Source organism: Mastigoproctus giganteus, chromosome 11, assembly GCF_048544385.1.
Source record: "Mastigoproctus giganteus isolate SK-2022 chromosome 11, ASM4854438v1, whole genome shotgun sequence".
Taxonomy (NCBI): domain Eukaryota; kingdom Metazoa; phylum Arthropoda; class Arachnida; order Uropygi; family Thelyphonidae; genus Mastigoproctus; species Mastigoproctus giganteus.
This window is the reverse complement of record NC_143585.1, coordinates 174,648,594-174,672,424: the sequence shown is the minus strand read 5'-3', so window position 1 is coordinate 174,672,424 and position 23,831 is coordinate 174,648,594. Positions and strand designations below refer to the sequence as shown.

The following is a 23,831-nucleotide window of genomic DNA, read 5'->3' as shown; positions in this document are numbered from 1 at the left end:
CCCACAACGGGCCGTTCATTATACAGCAGTTAAAAAAAAAAAAGAAAAAAAAAAAGAGCTCTCACGCGTCATAAGGCAAGTGCTGTTCGACTAGATGGTATCCATTATGAAATGATTAAGCACCTTTCACGAAAATCTATAGATCACCTGCTTCTTCTTATAAGAGAATCTTTATTGAAGAGCAGATGCCTGGCACACGGCAACCGTTTTTGCCTTTGCGAAACCAAGTAAGGATCTTAAAATTCTGTTTGTTTAAAATTCCGCAGAGAATGGTCAGTACGCGGCCTGTCTGATATTTAAAATAAAATGACCTCCTCTAGAGAATGCAATGCGAGTTCCGAATAAACCGATCCACTCTGGACCATTTAATTAGACTGGGAACATCCATCCAGGATGCTTTCCTAAAACGAGAATATCTGGTGTCTGTATTCTTTAACATGGAGAAAGCGTGACATAATATGGAGATTTGACATGTTTAAAAGACCTGTATAGCCATGGCATTTCCCCTTTTTTTTTAAGGAATTTTTAGTCGATCGGTATTTCCAAGTTCGTGTAGGATGTCACTCTCTCTCTCTCTTCCCTTTTTGCCAAGAAGAGATGGTACCGTAAGAATCAATATTAATTGTTGTTGTAGGGTTTAAGAAGTATGAGCTGTCTGTAAATTGGACGTATTTTGTGGTCGATTTGCTGTTTGCTGGACGAGTCTAGCAAACAAGTCTAGTCTGCGTAATCGTAAAGAGGAAGTTGTTCTTGCTCGGCTTCGCATAGTCATAGTCATTTGACGCTTTCGTTTTTGCTGAGGTTGATGACCTTCCTGTGTTGTGAACCCTGTGATAGTTTTATCTCTCAGACATATTTTAATTGAATGTACAGATTTGAATGAAACGCGTTTTACCGCTTTTAACCGTCTGACCGAGCCTTAAAAACTCAGTCAGATTTTATCCTACAATGAAAACCTATCAGCCGTTTTTAAATTTTAGAACTTATTAATTCATATACATATGCTGTATATATAAAAAAATTCATACATTGTTTATTATATATACCGCATTCGAAACGAATACTCACATAATGTTTTGATCAGGTAACCTCTTTTAAAGGTTACCAGAACACATTTGTAATTGCCATAATAGCCCGTGCTGCTAATACGCCAATAAAATCCTAAACTAAATCAAACATAGCTAGAATCTTGTTAATTTAGACGAAAGTGGTTTCGACTCTCCATAACCTCCCCATAATAGATCGAAAGCATCCATTCAGAGATAGCTATGTAAAGTAACAGCTCACGTGACATTAGCCAGCCAATGATTATCTTGCAAAGAATGCTTTGGACTCATGCCATTTGGTGGTGCTGGGAAGCGTACGGAGTGCATTTGAGATATTTGCGGGTGAAGTGAGTGGATTATCCTCTGCATATGTGACTGTGCTTTATTTCTATTGTGTTATGTGATGGATTGAGATTTGCAATTCGTTCGAACATTTCGTACAAACGAACAAAGTACTTTGCCACTTCCCTCTTAACCATGGACTCCTGGACGTTCGCGTGGTGTCGATGGTGGATACGGAGTTGGAGCACACGGCATGTGGCAGCAGTCGCTCTTGCTACTGTAGCACTCCTGGTCAGCCTCCCAGCTACGAATCTTCGTATGGATGATATCGAGATCGACGCTACTGAGTAAGTCTACATTTCGTATCAATATAGGACGGTAAAATAGTTCACCTCAGTTTGATTTATTACGGGTGGTTTTCACTTGGCATGCATTGTTGACATGAATTTGTGAACAGCGTTTCCAAGTTGTGTGTAGCGGAGAAAAACTCACGTGACATATTCCACTCCTTAGAACAAATAAACTGCTATCTCCTCTAACATGGGCGTATTGGGGTAGGAGAATATACCCCTTTAACCATGCGTATAATTGTTCCTAGGTCTATCTAAAAGAAGAACATTCAAAAATCTGGTCGTTATGCCGCCCTTACGATGATACCTGGATATGACAGTGTCCTCTTGGGTACTGTTATGAAAACTTGCACTGTAGAAATGTAATAAAATAAATGAAGCGATGTCATTTCCACTCTGTACCCCCCCCCCCCACAAAATAAATCCATTGCAAACTACTTAAAGGCCGCCATAGCCGAGTGGTCATCGAAGGTGCATAAGTACACGTGCTTTAAGTGACCGGGGTTCAAGCCTGTGACTGCTGAATACGGTGCTGTTTCTTGTATTCTCTCTAGTTTGTGAACTCCTGTGGTCGTCCCTGAGTATAAACAGAAAACTTATTATTAATTCTCAGTAACACTTATCACTACCCAAATCACTTCGCTGGGTAACAAACTTCGTGTTTAGGCCACAACTTATTGCAGACATGTTAGTTTTGGCCGTTTTTTACGATATATAGGTCATTTAGCGAGATATTATTGTTACACTAAACTCTAAAATGGTTGTTTTGGATTTCGTCCAAGGAAACTGAAATAAGTTATTCTTGGTATTTTCAGATGAATAAAAATTGAAGAAAATCAATTAATTTTTCCCCAACCACTGCCTTATTTTGCTAATGGCACTAGTATATTAGTTACCACCACAGTAGGAAATAATGCTTTGTTTATTATCAAATTAACAACAAAAAAAAAAAAAAAAAAAAAAAAAAAAGGCACCAGCAAATTATGGCTCTCTTCCAGATCACAGCTACTGTAGTGTATTCTGGGTTCATCGTCACCTATCCCTTTTCTATGTGGGAATTCTTTGCGCGCGCCCGTATGCACAGGCACATCGACGGTTTCAGTTAAACTGCGACATTCGTTAAGATATTTATGCTGTGAAGACCATGATCCATTATTTCGTTGAATGTGTTAAAAAATAAACTGAGACGATGCCGTTCTTTGCCCGAAATAAGCTTGGATATGAACGAGAACCATTTTTGTACGAAAGATTATTCTTATTTTGTGAATAAAGCGATCTTCTTTTTCATTCTTCGTTGTATTCGTAGTTTGTTCTCGTTAAACAGCGACAGCGGCCTTCGTGAAAATTAAATTTCATTGTTAAATTAAAAAATAAATAAAAATCAAAGTAATAATAAAAACAATAGTAAGGCCAAAGAATGCAAGGATACGGACTCTTTCTGCACTAGCCAAAAATAAATAAATAAAAACAAGATAATAATTACATAAAATAATAAAACAAAAAAGATCGGATTACTTCTACAATTCCTATTCCCAAGAGGTAACATTCCAGTTCTGCTTTGAATTTAACCAGGCTCAACTGCCTCTGCCACTTTCGGAATAAACTTATTGAAGTTCGATAATCCGCTGCCAGGGGCAGACTTTGGCCTAGGCAAAAAATTACTGACTAGGACCCGTAATTTTTTGGGCTCTAAAACGGTTTTATTACACATTTTTCATTATTTTACTTTTAAAAAAATTATAATGTTTCGTGCCGATCAATTAAAGCATCTTTGCACGTCGCGCTATAGACGATGATTGCCAGATAGAGCTAGTCGCACATTGATTTGGTAGATTTAGTTACTTAATCAATGCCTCTGTCGTACATTGTTATGAACTACTTGATTTATGTTGGCAACTTAAATAGAGTTCAAATGTTTTATTCTGTATAATAGAGTTTGAACCCTATTCAATAATAGAGTTCAAATGTTTTATTCTGTATGTGTAAACATAACGAGTGTTCGAACAAATTTCAGTGAATTTCAAGTAAACAACTTGAACCGATGCCTAAGTAGCTTCTTTATTTAGGATCTCGAATCACCCATTTACTTTCTCTAGAGCCATCCTACTTTCCAATCTGAGCATTCCTCCCTGGAAACAGACAATCAACACAAGAAACATTTTCACATTAGCCCAACTGCTAACAGGAAGATTAGACGCTCCCAGTTTTGACGGCTTGTTTCACTCTCGTCGAGAAGCCACCAGAATTGCTGAAACAAGACATCCTCTTCAAAGCAACTTAAAAAACCTGGACAGCCCAAGTCGCTTTTTTCCAGCAAACACAACAGAACTCTTCAATCAACTAAGAATTGAACCGGAAAAGTTCTAACGAAAAAGCCTACAGATTGCAATCTTTGTCGTCTCCTGTAACTTGTAATGCACAGCCACTTGGCTCAAAAACTGCATTTAATTTCGATCGCTTTTAACTATATATTCTCGGTATCCTAGATGCCAACCTAATATGTGAAAATTTTAAATATTCTATAATGTTCAAAGATGGCAAAAATTTAAATATTCTATTATAAAATCATAATTACTCAGGTATTCCAAAATTCTGTATTCAACCTTTCAGGGTGAACCCCATGAGTCACGGTTTTGAACCTCGGTCCACTCAAGGAACGCGTGCTATGCACTCTCTCTCCTGACCACTCGGCTACGTCAGGCCCACATGTGCACTACTTCTCACACGAACAATATCTAATCAGTAATAAAGTTCATCCCATGTTTTTTCAAGGATGTCAGGCTTAACATGGTAATTGCATTTGTAATCCTGCGCTTTAAGTCTGCAACAGGGGTCTTGTAGACTGTGGCTTTGATGAATCCCCATAAGAAGAAATCACAAGCGGATAAATCTGGTGAACGTGGTGGCCACGCAATGGGACCATCATGCCAAATCCAACGGCCAGGAAACTTGTCATCAAGAGACCTCCTCACACTCAAAGCCCAATGTGGCGGCGCTCCATCCTGTTGGAAAATAACCCCATTTGGCAGTTCATCCAATTGAGGATACACATAAAGCTCAAGCATGTCCTGGTAATTATCCGCTCTCACAGTCGCTCTTTGAAAGAAAAAGGGTCCAATAACACGATCAACCATGTTGCCACACCACACATTCACCTTTGGGCTATCTCGCTGATACTCCTGCGTGCAGTGTGGGTTTTCAGGCCCCCAAATTCTGACATTTTGCTTATTCACCTTTTCCGAAACATGAAATGTCCGTGAAACAAATCCGTGTCATTACAAGATCATCTTGTTCCATTTTCTCCAACATGTCTTCTGCGAATTGTTTACGTTTCACACGGTCATCCCAGATTATGTGAGAGAGAGAGAGAGAGAGAGAGAGAGAGAGAGAGAATCTTTATTACCCTTCACGGCCATAAAGCCAGGGGCTTACAGTTTCCCAAACTTCCGGGCAATGTGCTGGAGAATCTGCAGTTTATAAGAGTGCATTTTCAATTTTCTTTGCAACACTCTATGCACTGAAGTCTTGGGGATGGCCAGTTGCTGCGCTGCTGTTCTAATGGATTTTCAAGGACGAACGAATGCGTCTCTCACAACTTCCACTCTTTCATGCATCAATGCTGGTCAACCAGGGCTTTTCTTAGGATGGACGCTACCTGCTTCCTTGAATAGTTTTCTGATGCTGTTACGGGTTGGTGGCTTTATCCCGTTTTTACTCCTGAAATTACGCTGAACCTGCGTTACAATAACCCACTCCACTACCTGTGCTTTGGTCACGGGATCCAATTGTTACCTCTTACTTAAACTTCAGGACAACCGTCACAATCTGCAAAAGAAAAGAACGGATTATTGAAGTAAAAACTTCAACTTTTTCTCACATTTAGCGCAGGTTTTGTTTCTATCATTAAAATTACATTTGTTAACATTTAAAATTTGGTTACACCTTTTTGGTACACACTGTATAAGCATTTAAGTGGTAGTATAAAACGAAAAAAAGCCGCAGAAAAAGACAAAGCAGCGAAACAAACTCCTTAGAAATTTGTTTAACAACAGAACCCCGCAACAGTCATGCTCATTTTCATCTCAAAAGACATCTTCTTTTAAGGTTGAACCTTCTCAACTAGATGATCAACAATCCAGTGAAATCGAACAAAGCAGGACTGAATTTGAATCAGAAAGGGAAGACATAAATGTAACTGTCTATGAAGATAATAATGAAAACCAATATTCTGTGAACGATATTGCATTATGGCCAGATTATTTAACAGATTTTATGCGAGATTATTATATTAAGGTTCCACCACTGTCAATCAATGGCTCATTAGAATCATCTAAAATTCAGTGTTATGAGAGGTCGAAACCAATTACTCGAAAATTAAACTTTACTTTCTTTAGAACAACCAATAGCGGAGAAAAAAATCGAAAGAGACTGGTTGGTCTACACAGAAACAAACTTAATTAATGACAAAAGGAATTACTGGAAAAATATTCATAAAAAATTATCGAGTAATTGGTTTCGACCCCTCATAGCATTGGAAAATGTTTTTGTTAATTAACAAAATTTTAAAATGCTGTTTTAGCTCACTTTTATCGCGGGCCGTAGGTTGCACACCACTGTGAATCAAACGTAAGCGCCCCGTTCGATAATTAGATAGGTGGTTTTCTTTTACCCCGACAAATAATCATCTGTTGCTTCGCAGAAGTGCGTTATCCACATTTTTCCGTAAATTTTCCCCATCTCTGTTTACATGGTCACAGCACCTGAATATCCGAATGACACCGATATTTTGGACAGTTTCAAAAAGAAAATTCAAATTTAAGAATTAGTGACAATACCGATGGCGAGAGGAGGACAACGAAGGTATTAATCCTTCTAAATATGAATTGTTGGCATTTGGTGAAAATGAAGTTAGAAAATTGTCAATTACTGTTAAATGCAATTCGTGGATACCTAATTGGTAAGAAGGTTTCGGAAGAATTGAAGCATTTGATGAACGCTCTGAGTACGATACCCATTTCACCGAGTGATTGTGAGCGAGGATTTTCACAAATGAATCTGTGTGTGTGTGTGGGGGGGGGGGAGTTTTTCCTTTTCTTTCTTTATAATTATTTTATTTTTACCCCTTTTGTTATTTATATATCCTCCATTATATTTATTATTACCTAATAAAGTTACTTTGCAATCTGACTCATAATCAGGAGCTTTCAGGTTCTAAGGGGTTTCTATATTATTATGTTCCTCCTTTGGGTTTGGCTGTATGTTCAAACTGACTAAACAAAGACTTCGTTTAAAATATAACAAAATTTTATTATATATATTTACATATATGAAATAGTTCAATAATCCAGTACATATTATAATTGATATTGTTCTATTACCGTACAAACATAAAATGATTGGTTAAGTTTAGTTATATTCTAGTACAACTTCTTCCATTATATCACAAGGCTAACAACATCTTTCTTATGCCACCTTTTTATACATTGCTTAGTAAAACATTCTCTAAGTAAATCATTTTTTATTCTAATAGATCAGGCTTGTCTCTCACATTCCAATCTTCCTTTTTTTCAATTCCTACTATTAGTTCACACTCTCCCTATATATATTTATATATCTCGTTCAAATTTTCAATCGTTAATAAAATACTTTTTATTCATCCACTCAAGTTGAAATAAATTTTTTTAAACTTGTAGTGGATGACACTTGATGTTAATACAGTTTTTTCAAATATTAATTAAATTTAATTAATTAATTTTAGTTTTATATGGGAGAAAAAAATTTCTCTTATATAAGATATTTAGCAGGATATAAATTTAGGAATAAATACCGTCAGTGGCGAAGCGTGTAGATCGCTGGAAAAAAATTTCTTTTTTCATTCTGGGTTCTAGTCTGAGTCAAGGAGGGAACAAAATGGAAAATGAAACATGCGAATAAAAATAATAGTCCAACACCATATATAGAAAGGAAAATGGAAAATTGCGAGGAAATTCGCTTTCTATTTTGCCACTTAATATTGTGATTCTGTCATATGTATATACATATTTATATTAATTGTAATTATTTAATAAAAAGTAACTAAAATAAAATTTTTCTTTGTTGACCTAAGTAGGAATTGACTTTAAAATTTTTTTTTTTATGTTACTTGTTAACAATAAGATTTCTCTGTTAGCAACATTAAGGGTAATATCTTTCTAATTAGATTATTTATCTTTTCTAAAGTACATATCTCTTATTATATATGTTATAATGTCCCTCTTATAATTCCTAATCCTTCTTTAGAGTCCTATAATTTACAAGTGAATACTCAAGTTAATTAGACACTTACTTCTGGTACTGAACAGGATCTTTTGTTAGGGCCTTCCGTTTTCTCAATGGGCTGTTGTCTTCGACTGGATAGGGTATCAACTGAGTCTCTTAAGAATTTATGGGCTGGTCTTCGATACTGCTACTTAGCTTTCGGTTCAGCTATTCTGTCGGGCTCGGGACTACAACTTTACCTTCTCAGCTCACGTATCTGCGCATTGGCCTTTATCAATGCCTTCAGATGGCAGATTAAGGTTATTTCTCTCCTTACACAACACTTATTTGTACACTGGCCACTTTCACTACCTTCCGATTACGGACTAGGCTTATTTCTCCTTACCAAGGCTCCTACTTTCAGCTTCACAAGACTGCTTCTTTTGGTTTACCAAGGTTCCTCCTTTCACTTATTTGCACACTAGCCACGTCATCACCGATGACGGACTAGGCTTATTTCTCTCCACTATATTTCTTCCATCACCTACCATATGACCAACTACTCGACTGTTCTCTTCTATCATGAAACTCATCTAACTTTTCTTAACTTACTGACTGTACTTAAACTTATCTAACCCTCCACTACTCCATCTTAACTTTGTCAGAACTTTCTCAACTGGCTGACAGGACAGGACTCTTGGCTACGCGCGCTCTCTTTTTGTTCTTCGAATTTGTGTACTGGCCTTTTTTTGTTGGCCCACCTCACGCTCATTAATTTAGCCACTCATACTTCAATATTTAAATTTACATCCCGACTATTCGCTAGTGTGGGTTTCCCATGCTGTCTCCATCCCCGCTAGATTCAACCTCCCTTTTTAATATCAATATTTCTTTCCCAGGTCGTCTGTTCTCTTTTGAAATCGGCGGAGCCACAGACACCTGTCACTACTTCACACCTACCCTAAATTTCTGCAGAACAAGCTATTGCAGACAACAAGACGCTAGCTCTATTGTTTTGGACACGGTATTAGTCGTGTACTTCCTGTTTGTCTCCCGGAGTCTCTGATCAAAGGGATGCTCCGACTAATCCAGCTCACCTTTCTAATGTTCTTGAGCGACCCTTTTTCTCACCTATTTCCTGACGGCTCTGCTACCCATTTTAGACCTTTAGATTTGTTTACGGTACTTGTAGCTGCGTGTTTATCCATCTGTTGGTAGAAATTTTCGCACAATAATTCCCACGACTCTCCCTTCTCTTCGATTAGCCCTCTCCTTAATTTATTCTTCCCCTATATTTTTAACGATCCACTTTGTTCAGTTTATTTGATTTGCCATATTTTATTTTACAATATAACTATTCCTGACGTATCTTTTCGTATTAAATTGCTCAGTTTGGGAACGACGATCTGTTATCTTTATATATAATTTCCTTGTAAGATTTTATATCTTACACTGATCGCCAGCGCTTCGTTGATGACAAAAACAGTTTCTTCACTACTGTTTCTTAAAACTGCAGGCCCACCACTGACCCGCTTCGATCCAGCACAATATGTCGATTCGTGGCTACTTCGGAAACGTCATTCAGCAACCGACACACAAAGAGGAAAAGAAGTCGGCATAGCATGTCGGATGAGAACTTAATAAAAATTTGGAATATTCTACAAAAACTTTATGAAACTTATTTTTAATTATTTACTCACAGTTTACTTATTTTTTAATATACTTGAATAATAAATTTATGCTTAATAAACTGTGTTAATATGCTTAATTTGTTGTTCTTATTCTAAAAACTTTACTACTAAAGTAACAATATCAGGGGGAAAAAATTTAGAATACTTTTCATATCCTTTTAATTATCAATTTTTCCTGATAGCAAAGAATGAGTACCGGCATCTATTTTTTTTTTTTTTTTTTTTTTTTTACAAAAAAGCACTGGATATAGCTAATGCTTTAGGCAATATTTTTTGCTGAAATCTCAGCAACATCAGCTTATACTACATATTTCCAGCAAATTAAAATCACTACAGAAAAGCATTCTATGAACTTTCAAACTGCCCTCCTTCTGTCATATAACAAACCTCCGCAATATTCTGAACTTTTGCATGCTAGCCCAGCAACACTTACAATGGTGCTGCTGGGCTAGATGGGATTTATTATGTCATGCTACAACGTCTTGATGACAAGCTTTGTGCCTCCTTCTGCTTCTTTACAACAGTTTATTTTTAGAAAACGTTTATTCAGTTTCTTGGCATCATTCTACTGTTTTAGCTCCTAAAGCCTGGGAAAAGCTATAGACCAATATCTTTCTCAAGCTGCCTCAGCTAAATCCCTGAAAAAATTGTCCACGGAAGATTCGTCAGAATCATTGAGTCAGAACATCTAATGAGTCAGTCAATATGGCTTTGGTCAAAATAGGTCATGCTTGGATCTTATAGTTAAGCTTAATTTGCCATTCGTAATGTTTCTGTTAAACGAACTTCTAGTAATGGTTTCAATAGATATAGAGAAGGCTTTTGATACCACATGGCGAGTAATGTAAAGGAAACACATTTCAATACAAAATAAATTTATTCAACAAATAAACATCAATCTAAAATTAAAATCGCAGTTTTAATAATCTAGCATACGAACAAAACAAAAAAATTGTAATTAAAAGAAATGTTTCCAATAACAAATATTAAGTAGTATTAGCAATAATGCAATTATAGTTTTGCAACATAAGAAAGGAGATAAATTGGAAATTATAGACCAATTAAATCCCACATCTACAAGTTGTTAACAAGGCTCATTACTAACAGATTAGAAAGAATACTTGATGAGAATCAACCGAAAGAGCAAGCTGGCTTTAGGACAGGATTCGCGACTATGGATCACCTTCACGCCTGGCATTTGTGGATTATGAAAAGGCATCTGACTCCATACAGCATAAGGCAATGTTTCGGGCACTGGAAAGGCAAGACACAGATTTCCCATATATTATGATTTTGAAGAAAATATATGAGAACGCTACCTCCTTTATTAGACTAGACAAAGACAGTAGGAAATTTAAAATTAAGAAACGAGTTGGACAAGGAGACAATATCTCCGGAGTTGTTTGCTGTTGCCCTTGAAGATTTCAGAAGATTAGACTGGTCGCAGATAGGAATCAATGTGAATGGAAAGTACATAAACACTTTACGATTTACAGATGATATTTGATCATAAGCCATGACCTCAAAGAATTAGAAGACAACTTTAATCAGTTATGCGGAGTTAAAAAGGATTTAGGACTAATGATGAATATGGCTAAAACAAAAGTAATGATGAACAAGTGTGTCACAGAGGGAGATTTAATCATAGATGGAGCAGTAATTGAAAAGGTGGATTCATATATTTATATACTTATCTGGGATAAGTCATTAGCTGTAATAATGATAAATGGCTGGAAGTGAAGAGAAGAGAAGAATAAATTCTGGGTGGATTCAGTAAATATAGTCACATACTGAGGAACAATATCCCAATTTGTCTGAAACTGCATAAATGTATACTCCCCACCATGACATGGAAGTGAAACTTGGTCACTCACCAAAAGAATGGAAGAGAAGCTGAGAATTACACAGCGAAGAATGGAACGAATTATATTTGGAATCAGATTGTTAGATAAGAAGAGAAACACATGGATTAGGCAGCAAACTCAAGTAAAGGACATTCTTATCAAAACTAAAGAACTAAAATGGTCTTGGGCAGGACACATAGCTCGAAGAAAAGATGACAGATCGACTAGGAGAATAACAGAATGGTATCCAAGATGAGCCAGAAGAAAACCTGGAAGACAACGCGGAAATGGACAGATGAAATTCACGAGTTTGTGGGTTTTGTGCAATGGATGGCCACTGCACAAAACAGAAGGAACTGGAAAGTTGCTGGAGAGGCCTTTATCCTGCAGTGGATTGAAAATGGCTGATGATGATTAGTAATAATGTTATATAATAAATGTTTTCAGTCACAATTTAAAATCACATTATAAAAATGTAGTACAAGTACAGGGTTGTGAAAATTAAAGTATCCCTATGTAGAGGGCTCTGCAGAGAGTTCTAAGGCTCGTACTGAAGAGAAATTTGGACAACAGATACAATAAACAATGCGCTCGCCATTTATTGGAAAAAAAGTGTTACAAAATTTGTCACTATATGGCCCTGTGGCAACACTTGAACAGCGCTACAATTGTTCAATGTGTCGTCCATTTTGGTCAACAACAGCATTTTCTACAGCAAAATGTAACATGTCAACTGCAATAGCCAGCACATGATGTCTAATGCTGTCCTTCAGATCTGCCAGAGTTTGACATCCTTCCCGATACACCTGGTTCTTCAAAAAAACCCACAACCAGAAGTCGCATGGGGTTGAGGTCCGGTGATCGGAGTGGCCACGGTGTCTGGAAACAACGGCTGATGACCCGTTTGTCTGTAAAGTGTTGCCTTAGCAATCTTTGGATACAACGGTGGATGTGGGGTGGTGCACTATCTTGCATGAATATGGTATTCCGAAAGCACCCACGTTGTTGCAGCTCTGATATTGCGAAATTTGGCAACATTTCATAATATCGCCGTCCAGTGACGGAACAGATGCGGAGTTCAGTCGGTGTTACGTGTTCAAAAAAAATATGGCCCAACCATGAATGTGGCCGTAAATCCACACCACACTGTCACTTTTGGAGAATACAACGGGACCTCTTTGATAACTCGAGGGTTTTCTGTTGTCCAAATGCGACAGTTGTGCGTATTCACTTGTCCATTTAAGCAGAAGTGGGCTTCATCACTCCAAAGGATGTTCCATGGCCAAGTGATATCCACCGCCATTCGCGCCAGAAACTGAAGTGCGTATGTGAAACGAATATCTGCATCACCACGCTTTCGCTGCTGCTGTAGCATGTGCATCTTGTAAGGATAGTACCGCAACACCTGACGCATTACTAGCCTTACAGTGGAATATGGCATGTCCATTTCACGAAAAACAGCTGGCACACTTGTGCTACCACACGGAGATTGACTTGATAAATCCACGATAGCCATAGCTACATCTTCAACACGAGAGGAGTCCACTCGTTTTCGACCTATACCTGGTTGAACCTGTGGACATGTTTTTTGTAAAGGGCGACTCCTAGAACGTGAGTTCAACTCCGCCTCGTATCTCTGTGAAGAACAGTATCACTACAGATGGGCTAGATATGTGTGTGTTCTGTTGTTGGGTCTGGCCGCTTGGCTACCCAGAAGCATCAATCACCTGGACAGATGATTCTGGGTACTCGTCCACACCACGGGAAGGTGGGTCAGTCCCATAGTGCTCGTACCGTCTCAATTCAAGACTCTGACCCACCTGATGTTGCCAGAAGGTGAGCCACATTCATCTGGGGGGCCCACTCCAGAGGAAAAAATAAATAAAATAAAAAATAATAATACTGAGGAAAGAAACCGAAGAAAGAAAGAAAGTTCCCATGGTGTTAAAAAATAAAATAAATAAAATATATAAAAAAATTATATATATATAAATAAAATGATAATAATAAAATGATAAAAAAAAAATATATATATATAAATAAGAAAAAATGAAATAAAATAAAAAAAGGAGGGGAGGGGAGTCTTCTGCTGACTCCACTTCAGTGCTAATTGTTACTCTCAGAGTCTCAGCGAACCACCCTTCGTCTTCTTTTAAAAACTTCCTTAGCAAATTTTTGCAATTTCTGAAATGTTGCTCGGTTGCAGAGAAGATTCTCTTCTTCCCCAGGATGGAAATTAGAAACACAGCCCTGGATTTTTAATCGTATATCATCATAATATGGACAGTCATAAAGTAAATGCTTCCAGTTTTCAACAGCTCCACAAGCACATAAATCTGTATGATGTAGTCCGAGTTGGAATAATTTTGCATTGAGGGATCCATGTCCTGTTATGATATATGAAGTTTCCATTCCCATAGAAAACTATGTTCTTGTCGACTTATTAAGTAAATATGTTACTTGTGGTATATAACTTCTTGTTACAACTCCGTTTGAGGAACTATCCCATCTGGTCTGCCATAGTGTAATCAGTTCGTTCCAACATTTTTTCTTCTCTGTCTTTTAATTGGACTCTAAATTTGGATTTGCCTCTAAATTGAGGAGGGTATATTTAGATATATAGTTGGTATCTCCCTTTTAATTCTGTAGCATAATCCTCGGTAAATAACATATAAATCCAGTATAGTAAAAAAGGCCTACGTGCTCTGGATTCATTACGAAAATTTCTCAGAGCAAACTAAACATAATTACAATTAATAAGCTTTCGGCTGGGAGGCAGCCTTCTTCAGATTGAATACATGAATGGCAGTTGGAATAGAGATGTGCACTGCCAGGATGGCGCGTGGTTAATTGTTTGTGGCTGTGACATATGGTGGTGACGTGGCCAGCGTTTGTCTATGGATAGAATTACTGCCTCTGTGATGGGGTTAACTTGGCAACCACTGTTCTTGTTCAAAGAGGCATCCGAGCATTTTATATTTAACGATTCCAACTAGGTGCGCTTTAGGTCAGCACACACGCGGGGCCCCCTCCTCTCCACTGCCCGAACCTTGCTAACTCGCGCCTGGACACACTCCAGCTCCGCAGATGAGAGACGCAAAGAGATCACCAGAGTCAAAGTAGACCTTACGAAGTGTGGCTATCCCATCGACGTCCTTGACAGGTGTGATCTACAGGCACGCGACAACGTGACGACCAACAGCAACGCCAACAGTGACGAGTCATCCACGAGGGCATTTATCCCATACTACCCCAACCTGTCACAACAGATCGGTAGAATCCTAAAATCATATGGGATAAAATGCATCCAACTCCCAGGCAAGAAACTGCGTTCTCTTATCTCCAACCCGTCTCCACTCTTCTACAGAGCGGTTTGGTCTATCGCATCTCTTGCCCTGACTGCACCAGCTGCTACTTTGGAGAGACTGGACGTCGACTCGAGAAACGTCTCTGAAAACATAAAAGGGCGATCCGTTTGGCAGATGTAGAACACTCAGCTATCGCCGAGCATGTCTGGACAATCCGCCACGACATCGACCCACACCGCGATTTCGTGGTTGTGGATAGGTCCCACCATTACCTAAAGCGCACCTGGTTGGAATCGTTAAATATAAAATGCTCGGATGCCTCTTTGAACAGGAACAGTGGTTGCCAAGTTAACCCCATCACAGAGGCAGTAATTCTATCCATAGACAAACGCTGGCCACGTCACCACCATATGTCACAGCCACAAACATCAACAAACAATTAACCACGCGCCTCACGCACCATCCTGGCAGTGCACATCTCTATTCCACCTGCCATTCATGTATTCAATCTGAAGAAAGCTGCCTCCCAGCCGAAAGCTTATTAATTGTAATTATGTTTAGTTTGCTCTGAGAAACAAAATAAATTTTTGTCATATAAATCCAGTGGCATGGTTCGAGTTGATACTGTTCTGCAAGCACAGTTGACGACAACTAATATTGATCTGAACAGTGCACTGTATTTAAGAATTTGCAGATAAAGGAACCACTAGGTGGCAGTGATCTCAGTGTACTGATGTGGGATTTACTTAAAGATATAATTACCATCAGGGGTACAGGAAAGGGATTTTGCTTCCGTAAAGGTGAATACAGTGGTCTCAGACAGTTTTTAAATTCTGTACAGTGGGATCAACTGACGATGTTACCAACAGTAAATTCTAAGTGGGAAGCATTCAAGGAATTAATCGTGGAAGCTACTAAAAATTTCATACCTATTAAGAAATATTGTTCAAGGTTTAGGCCTAAATGGTTATCTAATGAGACTCGTGACAGAGAAGAAAAATGCATTGAACGCATATAAATTATGAAGCGACTCAGAAGCCTATGGCAGCAGTAGCGGATTAAGGTCGGTTGAGGCCCCGGGCGCAGAAGAAAATATTGGGGCCCTTAAAAAAAAAAATAAAAATACATGTTAACCATTTTTTTAAATAAATAAAAAATATTATGTACTATTAATGTTTTATTTCCAATAAAATTTGAATATAATATATGTATAATAATAGCATAATAATAATCACAAAGTTTTGAACTAATAGTTGAACATATTAGTTCAACTAATTTGTTCCGGTTTTGCGTGGGCCCTTCAGAAGTCGGGGCCCAGGGCGCGCCCACCGTTAAATCCGCCTCTGTATGGCAGATATAAGCTAGTCTGTAATCAGGTCACAAAGAAGGTTAGGCAGGCGAAGGCAAATTAGGAGAAATCTTTGGCAAAGGATGCTAAGAAAAACAGCAAGGATTTTTTTACTTATATAAACTCTAAAAGGAAGAGGATGAATCTAATTTGTCCACTTGATATCGATGGTTCGACTGTTAATGATCCTGCTCAGATAGCGAACAAACTAAATGAGTATTTTGCACCTACATTCACACATGAGGAGTTATTAAGGTTTCAAAATGGTAGAAGGTTATCAAATTGTAGCAGGGTGCTTAATGATTTTGTAATAACTGAGAGCAAATTGGAGGAGGAATTGTTGAAGTTAAACATAAGAAAGGCACCTGGGGTGGATGGGATCTATCCAGTTATACAAAAGGAGGCGGCAAAGCAACTAAGCAAACCCTTAGCCATAATTATGAGAGTATCCTTGGATCATCTAGACAAGACTGCAACAATAATTCAGACACAGCATAGGTTTGTTAAGGGAAAGTCTTGTCTGACAAATTTGATAGGATATTATAATGTGGTTACAAAGGAACTGGATGCAAAAAATAATTTTGATATCATATATTTGGATTTCAGGAAAGCTTTTGACACTATTGCGCATGGAAGACTATTGTACAAATTGGAGCAGAATGGTATTAAGGGTAAGTTGCTACAATGGATAAAAGGATGGTTAAGTGGGAGAAGACAGATGGTGGTAATCAATGGATGCTGCTCTTTGTGGACTAATGTTATTAGTGGAGTCCCACAGGGTTCTGTGTTGGGTCCACTGTTGTTTTGTATATTTATCAATGATATTGATGAAGGTATATCAGGCTTATCGTCGAAGTTTGCAGATGATACAAAGGTTACCAGGGTTGTTAATGACAGTAATGGCAGTGTGCTACTGCAACAGGATCTAGAAAATTTGGGCAGATCGGCTAAGAAGTGGCAACTGAAGTTTAACCTTGACAAATGCAAAGTACTGCATATGGATAGAAGTAACCCCAGAGAAACGTACCAACCGTGTGGTACTACACTTAAGGTTGTAGAAAATGAAAAAGACCTGGGAGTAATTGTGCAGTCAGATATGCAGTTTTCTGAGTAATGCAGACAGTCTGCCAGTGCAGGTCATGGGGTTTCGGCAATGATATGTATATAAGGCAATGGTCAGGCCACGCCTTGAGTACTGCGTACAGGTCTGGAGGCCTCACTTTAGGAAGGATGTAGATTTGCTTGAGCGTGTACAGAGAAGGGCAACAAGATTGGTGAGGGGAATGAAGGGATCCTCTTACCAAGAGAGAGAGGCTTAAGTTCTGCAAATTGCAGTGGCTGGAGACTAGGCACCTGCGCGGTGATCTGATTGAGGTGTATAAGGCCTTGAATGGATTGAACACGTTGAATTCTGATAGGATCCTTCCACTTGTTCAGATTACGAACCTAAGGGGGCATAAATTAAAATTAAGAAAAGACAGATGTAGAATAGATGTGAGGAAATTTGCCTTTAGCCAGCGGGTGATTAATTGCTGGAACAAACTTCCATCTGTCGTTGTGGAAGTTGATAGGTTAAATAAATTACAGGAGGAACTGGACAGGCATTTGGAGGGAATGGTGTGTGTGTTTTTTTTTTTTTTTTTTTTTTTGGCTGATGCTGCATAAGCTCATATATTTGCTTTCTTGCATCACATGCCGCTACTACTATCTTTGTATAGTCTGACTTGTTTGCCAATCTTGCTACTCTAGCTCTATAAAACCAGGTTCCTGCTGCGTATGTGGCAATAGGTAAAAACACTGCTTTGTAATACAAAAGTAAAGTTTTTTTTTTTTTTTTTTTTTTTTTTCCTGAAAAGACCCCAGTCTGCTCTTGAAATTCTAATTATTGTTCCTGAGAATTTTTTACTTGGTTGAACATAAAGTTGTTTTTAATTGGTTGAACATGAAATAACTGGTTGAACACCAAGATATCCTGTCGCTTCAAATTTCCCAATCGTTTTGCGGACAGCACAAAGAGTGATAGGTCCACGCCCTTCCGACGCCGAAATTCTCTGGTAGCTGCAGCTGCAACGTTGCTGTTCTGATAGTACAGCTTCACTAATAGCGCCTTTTCCTGCAACGTTGTTGGCATTGCTGCTGTAGTGCAGGCAAACATTTACTATATGATTTTAAAGAGACTGCTTTGCTTTTACACATTACAGTACAGCTGAGTAGTGGCGCTATGGCAATAACTTACGATTATGCAAATAACATAAGTTATTTGCATAATCGTAACTAAGATAGTTACGCGCCATACAATGATAAATTTGTAACTATTTTTTTTTTTTTTTTTTCCCAATAAACGGCGAGCGCATTCTTTACCGTACCTGTTGTCCAAATTTCTCTTCAGTAAGTCTTAGAACTCGCTCCAGAGCCCACTATGTAGGAGATACTTTATTTTGTTTATGTACAGAGTTGTTAAAATTAAACTAGTATTGCAATGTAATTATAAGTTATAAATTGTTACACAATATTGTAATGCAAATTGCCATAAATCATTTAAATTTCCCTTTTCTAGCTTTCACAGAAGCAAATTTATTTCATCGTAATCAATCGATACCATAACTTCTGCTTCTATTTGTAACATTGCTAATGCAGACATTTTTGTCTGCCCGGTTGAATTACTCAGATAATTTTTAACGAGTTTTGAAACTGAAAAAGATCTTTCACCAGATGCATTACTTAAAGGCAAAGTTAAATATATTCTTAACATAATTTCGATGTTTGGAAAAGTGGATATGTTGCTATTTCTATTATAAAATGTAACATCTCGCTGGGAGATGTTATGGATTTACTTTTAATAATTGATTTAAATCGTATTAATTCAGCAGAGAAATTTTCACTTTCAGTGTCATCTTTATAAAATCGAAATAACTTTTCTGTCAATTCTTTCATATTCAGAAAATCCACATCAAATAAAAGTACAAATATCTTACGCACTGATTAGTAAGCTTCATTTCTTATTTGAAGTTGTTGAATTAAAGAATCTCATATTATGTAAAATGTATACTATGTAAAAGGTGTTTATAATAAAATTTCTTTTTACCTGATAATGATTAGCATTAGTAGAGGCATATGATGCAAGAAAGCAAGCTTATGCAGCATCAGCCAAAAAAAAAAAAAAAAAAAAAAAAAAAAAAAAAAATTCCACTTCACCCCTCCATTCGTTCGAAATACCTATCCAGCTCAGCCTTAAATTTATTTAGGCTATCAACTTCCACAACAAGAGATGGAAGTCTGTTCCACCAACCAACTACCCGCTGGCTAAAGGCAAACTTCTGCACATGTATTCTGCATCTGTCTTTCCTCAATTTTAATTTCTGCCCTCTCAGGTGATTATTCTGAGCAACAGGAAGAATCCCATCGGCATTGAGCATGCTCAAACCATTCAAGGCTTTATACACCTCTATCAGATCACCTCGCTGGTGCCTAGTCTCCAGACACTGTAATTTGCAAAACTTAAGCCTTTCTTCGTAAGAGCAACCCTTTGTTCCATTCACTAATCTTGTTGCCCTTCTCTGTACTCGTTCCAGCAGCTCTACATCCTTCTTGAAATGTGGCCTCCAGACCTGTATACAGTACTCAAGGTGTGCGCTGACCATTGCCTTACACAAGGGAATAATCACCTCCTTATCCCTGCTAGAAAAATTCCTGTATATCATTGACAAGACACCATGAGCTACTCTTGCAGCCCGTCTGCACTGTCAGAGAACTTCATATCTACCTGCACAACCACCCCCAGGTCCCTTTCATTCTCTACCACTGTCAGTGTAGTACCACAGAGTTGATACGTTGCTCTGGGGTGGCTGTTTCCCATATGTGGTACTTTACATTTGTCAATGTTAAACTTCATTTGTCACCTCTCAGCCCATCTGCTCAACCTTTCCAGATCCTGTTGCAGCAGCATAGTGTCAGTAGTGTCCTTGACAACCCTGCCAACCTTTGTATCGTCTGAAAACTTGGACATTAAGTTTGATATACCATCAATATCATTTATAAATACAGAAAACAATAATGGACCCAACACTGAGCCCTGAGGGACCCCACTAATAACATTAGCCCACGATAAGCAGTGTCCATTGATTACCACTCTCTGTATTCTCCCCCCTTAACCACCCCTTTATCCATAGCAGCAATTTGCTTCCAATGCCACACTGCTCCAATTTGTGCAGCAGTCTTCCATGTGCAACAGTATCAAAAGCCTTTCTAAGATCCAAGTATATAATATCAAAGTTATTCCCTGCATCCAGTTCTTTTGTGACTACATCATAGTATCCAATCAAATTGGTCAGGCAAGACTTCCCCTTAACAAAACCATGCTGTGTCCGAGCTATAACTGAAGTCTTCTCTAGATGATCCTGCAGTGCTTATTTAACCAGTGCCTTCATTCTGTTCCAGTACTTTTCCTGGAACAGAAGTTAAACTCACAGGTGTATAATTACTTCTGTCAGCCTTTGATCCTCCTTTGTGAATTGGGATCACATTTGCACATCTCCAGTCTATGGGTACCTCCCCTGAGTCCAAGGAAGCTTTCATAATCATGGCTAAGGGTTTGCTTACTTCGTGTGCTGCCTCCTTTAATATAACTGGATAGATCCGATCCATCCCAGGTGCCTTTCTTGTGTGTATCTTCAATTTCTCCTCCACTTTACTCTCAGTTATTACAAGATTATCTAGCTTACTGCTAGAGTTGAATACACCTCTGGCATTCCCCTCACTGAATAACTCCTCATGTGTGAATGTCGATGCAGAATATTCGTTTATCATCAACAGTTGAACCATCGATATCAAGTGGACCAATCTGATTCATCCCCTTCCTTCTAGAGTTTACATAAGTAAAGAACTCTTTGCTGTTTTTCTTTGCATCCCTTGCCAAAGATTTCTCGTAATCTGCCTTCGCCTGATTGACCTCCTTTGTAACTTGGTTACAGATCAACTTATATCTATCATAGGCTTCTGTGTCACGTGTTAATTTATACGTATCCCATGCATTTTTCTTCTCGGCCATATGTCTCATTAGTTCATCTTACATTCGTTTAGGCCTAAACCTTGAACAATATTTATTAGTTGGTATGTAAACCTAGTCGCTTCCAAGATAAGTTCTTTGAATCCTTCCCATTTTGAATTTGCTGTTGGTAATATCATCAATTGGTTCCACTGTATAGAATTTAAATACTGTCTCAGACCATCGTAGTCGCCTTTACGAAAGCAAAATCCCTTCCCTTAACCCCTGATGTAGTTACCTCTTTGAGTAAATCCCACTTCAGCACACTGTGATCACTGCTACCTAGTGGTTCCTCTATCTGCAGATTCTTAATGCATGAAGAATCACTACTGATAATCAAATCAAGAGTATTACTCCCTCTAGTTGCCTCCCAAACATGCTGATGTAGAAAACAATCATCCAATAAATCCAGAAAAGCCTTGCTAGTGTGTGACTGAGCAACCCACAAATTCCAGTCAATATCTGAGAAATTAAAATCCCCTATTATAAGAATCTGATTTACTGACCCACTCTATTTCCCTGTAAAGTTTCTTATTATACTCATCAGAGTCATTGGGCCTATAGCACATTCCTACTCTCAATTTTGATCTCCCAATGCTTATGTCACACCCAAACTGACTCGACACTGCACTATCCAGCGATGTCGACTGGCTTCACTTCCTTGGATTTTATTTGTTTCTTAACTAATAGTATAACCCCTCCTCCCCTCCTATCCTGTCTATCCTTTCTGTAGACGTTGTACTCCCAAAACTCCAGTTAAGTGCAATTTTGCTAATTCTTATGAAGAATTTTACGAAGAAATAGCAAATAATGAAGAAAAATTCATTCAGCTAAAAAATGTGTGTTTAATTTTTCTTGTTTTTATTGTTAAAAGAAGTATGTATTTTTATTACTACAGTAGTATTATTTCACAAAAAAACTTAGTAAAAACCTTTTCTAACTAAACAAAAATGAAAATCGATTAAAAACATGACCCCTCCAATAAGTTTTTTTTTTTTTTTTTTTCCCCTTCTAATTATTATTATTTTTCTCAGTTCACATCCTTCACGCAACTTTCTGTTCGTTACGTAGCGTAACACGAAGGGTACCGTATACTGAATTTCAGCCTTTCTGTGAAGGAAAAAAATAAAAAAAAATACATATATACACACACAAACACTGAGCCAAAACATTATGACCAGCGAGTCGTTATGCAGATCGAAACAACTGCATGTGAACTGTGGTGCGTGCGCGGATCGAGACACGGTATAATAAACACCTGATCCTGTGCTTCGTTAATCAGTGTTACTCTTGTTCTTCACATGGGAAAAGCAGCCGAACTTAAACGAGTTTGACAAAGGCTAAATTGTAATGGCCAGACGACTGGGTCAGAGCATATCCGAAATGGCACGGCTGGTGAGTTGCTCACAGCCAGCCGTGGTTAGTACCTACCGCAAGTGGTTCGAGGAGGGGAATCCCACGAACCGCCAGCGAGGTGTTGGACGACAACGGCTCATCGATGATCGGAGTGAGCGAAGGCTCTCCCGAATGGTACGTGGCAGTAGAAGGGCGACTGTGATGCAACTAGCCGATAATTGGAATACTGGTGACGAGAGTACTGTGTCACAACACAGTACATTGACCATGCCGAAAATGCGGCTGCGTAGTCGCAGGCCGCGACCACTACCTAAACATCATTGCTGACCAGGTACACCCTTTCATGGCAACGGTCTTCACCTCTGGCGATGCAGTCTTTCAGCAGAATAATGCGCCATGCCACACCGCCCCGATTGTTCGAGACTTGTTCGCGGAACATGAAGAAAACTTCCAGGTATTGCCCTTTTCTCCAAATTCCCCAGACATTAATCCCATTGAGCATCTGTGGTTTGTGCTATCTAAAGGCAAATTTAAATGCCATTTAAAGGCAAATTAGACACTAGAAGACTTCCTATTATTTGAATTGATGGGCACAGGATTCACATGGTGGACCAGACTAAACATCTGGGCTTAATTATTGACACCTTTATGCCACATCTGGAACATATTAGTGACAAGATCAAAAAATTTTCCTCCGTCATTATTCGTACCACAAGGACTGACTGGAGGTTAGGAAGAAGGCCTTAGTTTTATATTATAAGGCGGTCCTACCGATTATAGTAAATATTGCGAATGTGTGGTTTTCAAGAATTGTTACAGTTAAATTTAAACAGAAACATCAATTCAGAGGCATATTATTTTAGCACTATTTAGAATTTGTAGGACAGTGTCTAGTGATGCAAGTCTTGTCGGGGTTCTTGCCTCTAGATTTATATGTGGCTTTCCGTGCTTTTTGTGTAAGGGAGTTACATTGGAATTTATGGGGATTACTTGTAGTGTGGAGTTCAGCAAAATAAGGGAAAAAAAAAAAGGATTATGAATCGGATGAAGGAGCTCCGGCAAGAAAGATGAGATTCCAGTAATACTGGTGTAGTAACTAAGTTATTTATATCTAGGGTATCATTTGTCTCAGATAAAAAGGTTAATGCTTGGTTCTTTCCTAAGCAATCGAACTAAGCGCTGAGTCAGCTGACCTGCTGAAATCTAGCGATGAGCTTTCACTGAACTGATGCATAAATAAAATATTACCTTTTTATTTAAAAAATGTAAATTATTGTTAGAATATAATATGTTACAGATACAGTTCGTTACAAATATGTTACAGG

At 38.2% G+C, this 23,831-nt stretch overlaps 1 protein-coding gene across 2 annotated transcripts in view; it reads left to right on the top strand.

The window, feature by feature from the left end:
- Window positions 1-1,386: 1,386 nt before the first annotated feature.
- Window positions 1,387-23,831, top strand: part of LOC150078580 (voltage-dependent calcium channel subunit alpha-2/delta-3-like) — a 1,140,037-nt gene continuing 1,117,592 nt past the window's right edge. For both annotated transcript variants that reach the window (XM_090384275.1, XM_090384274.1), the window contains exon 1: window positions 1,387-1,675. In XM_090384275.1, coding sequence (XP_090240401.1) covers window positions 1,524-1,675 — 152 coding nt within the window. In that variant the 5' untranslated portion in view covers window positions 1,387-1,523. The remainder of the gene's footprint in view (window positions 1,676-23,831) is intronic.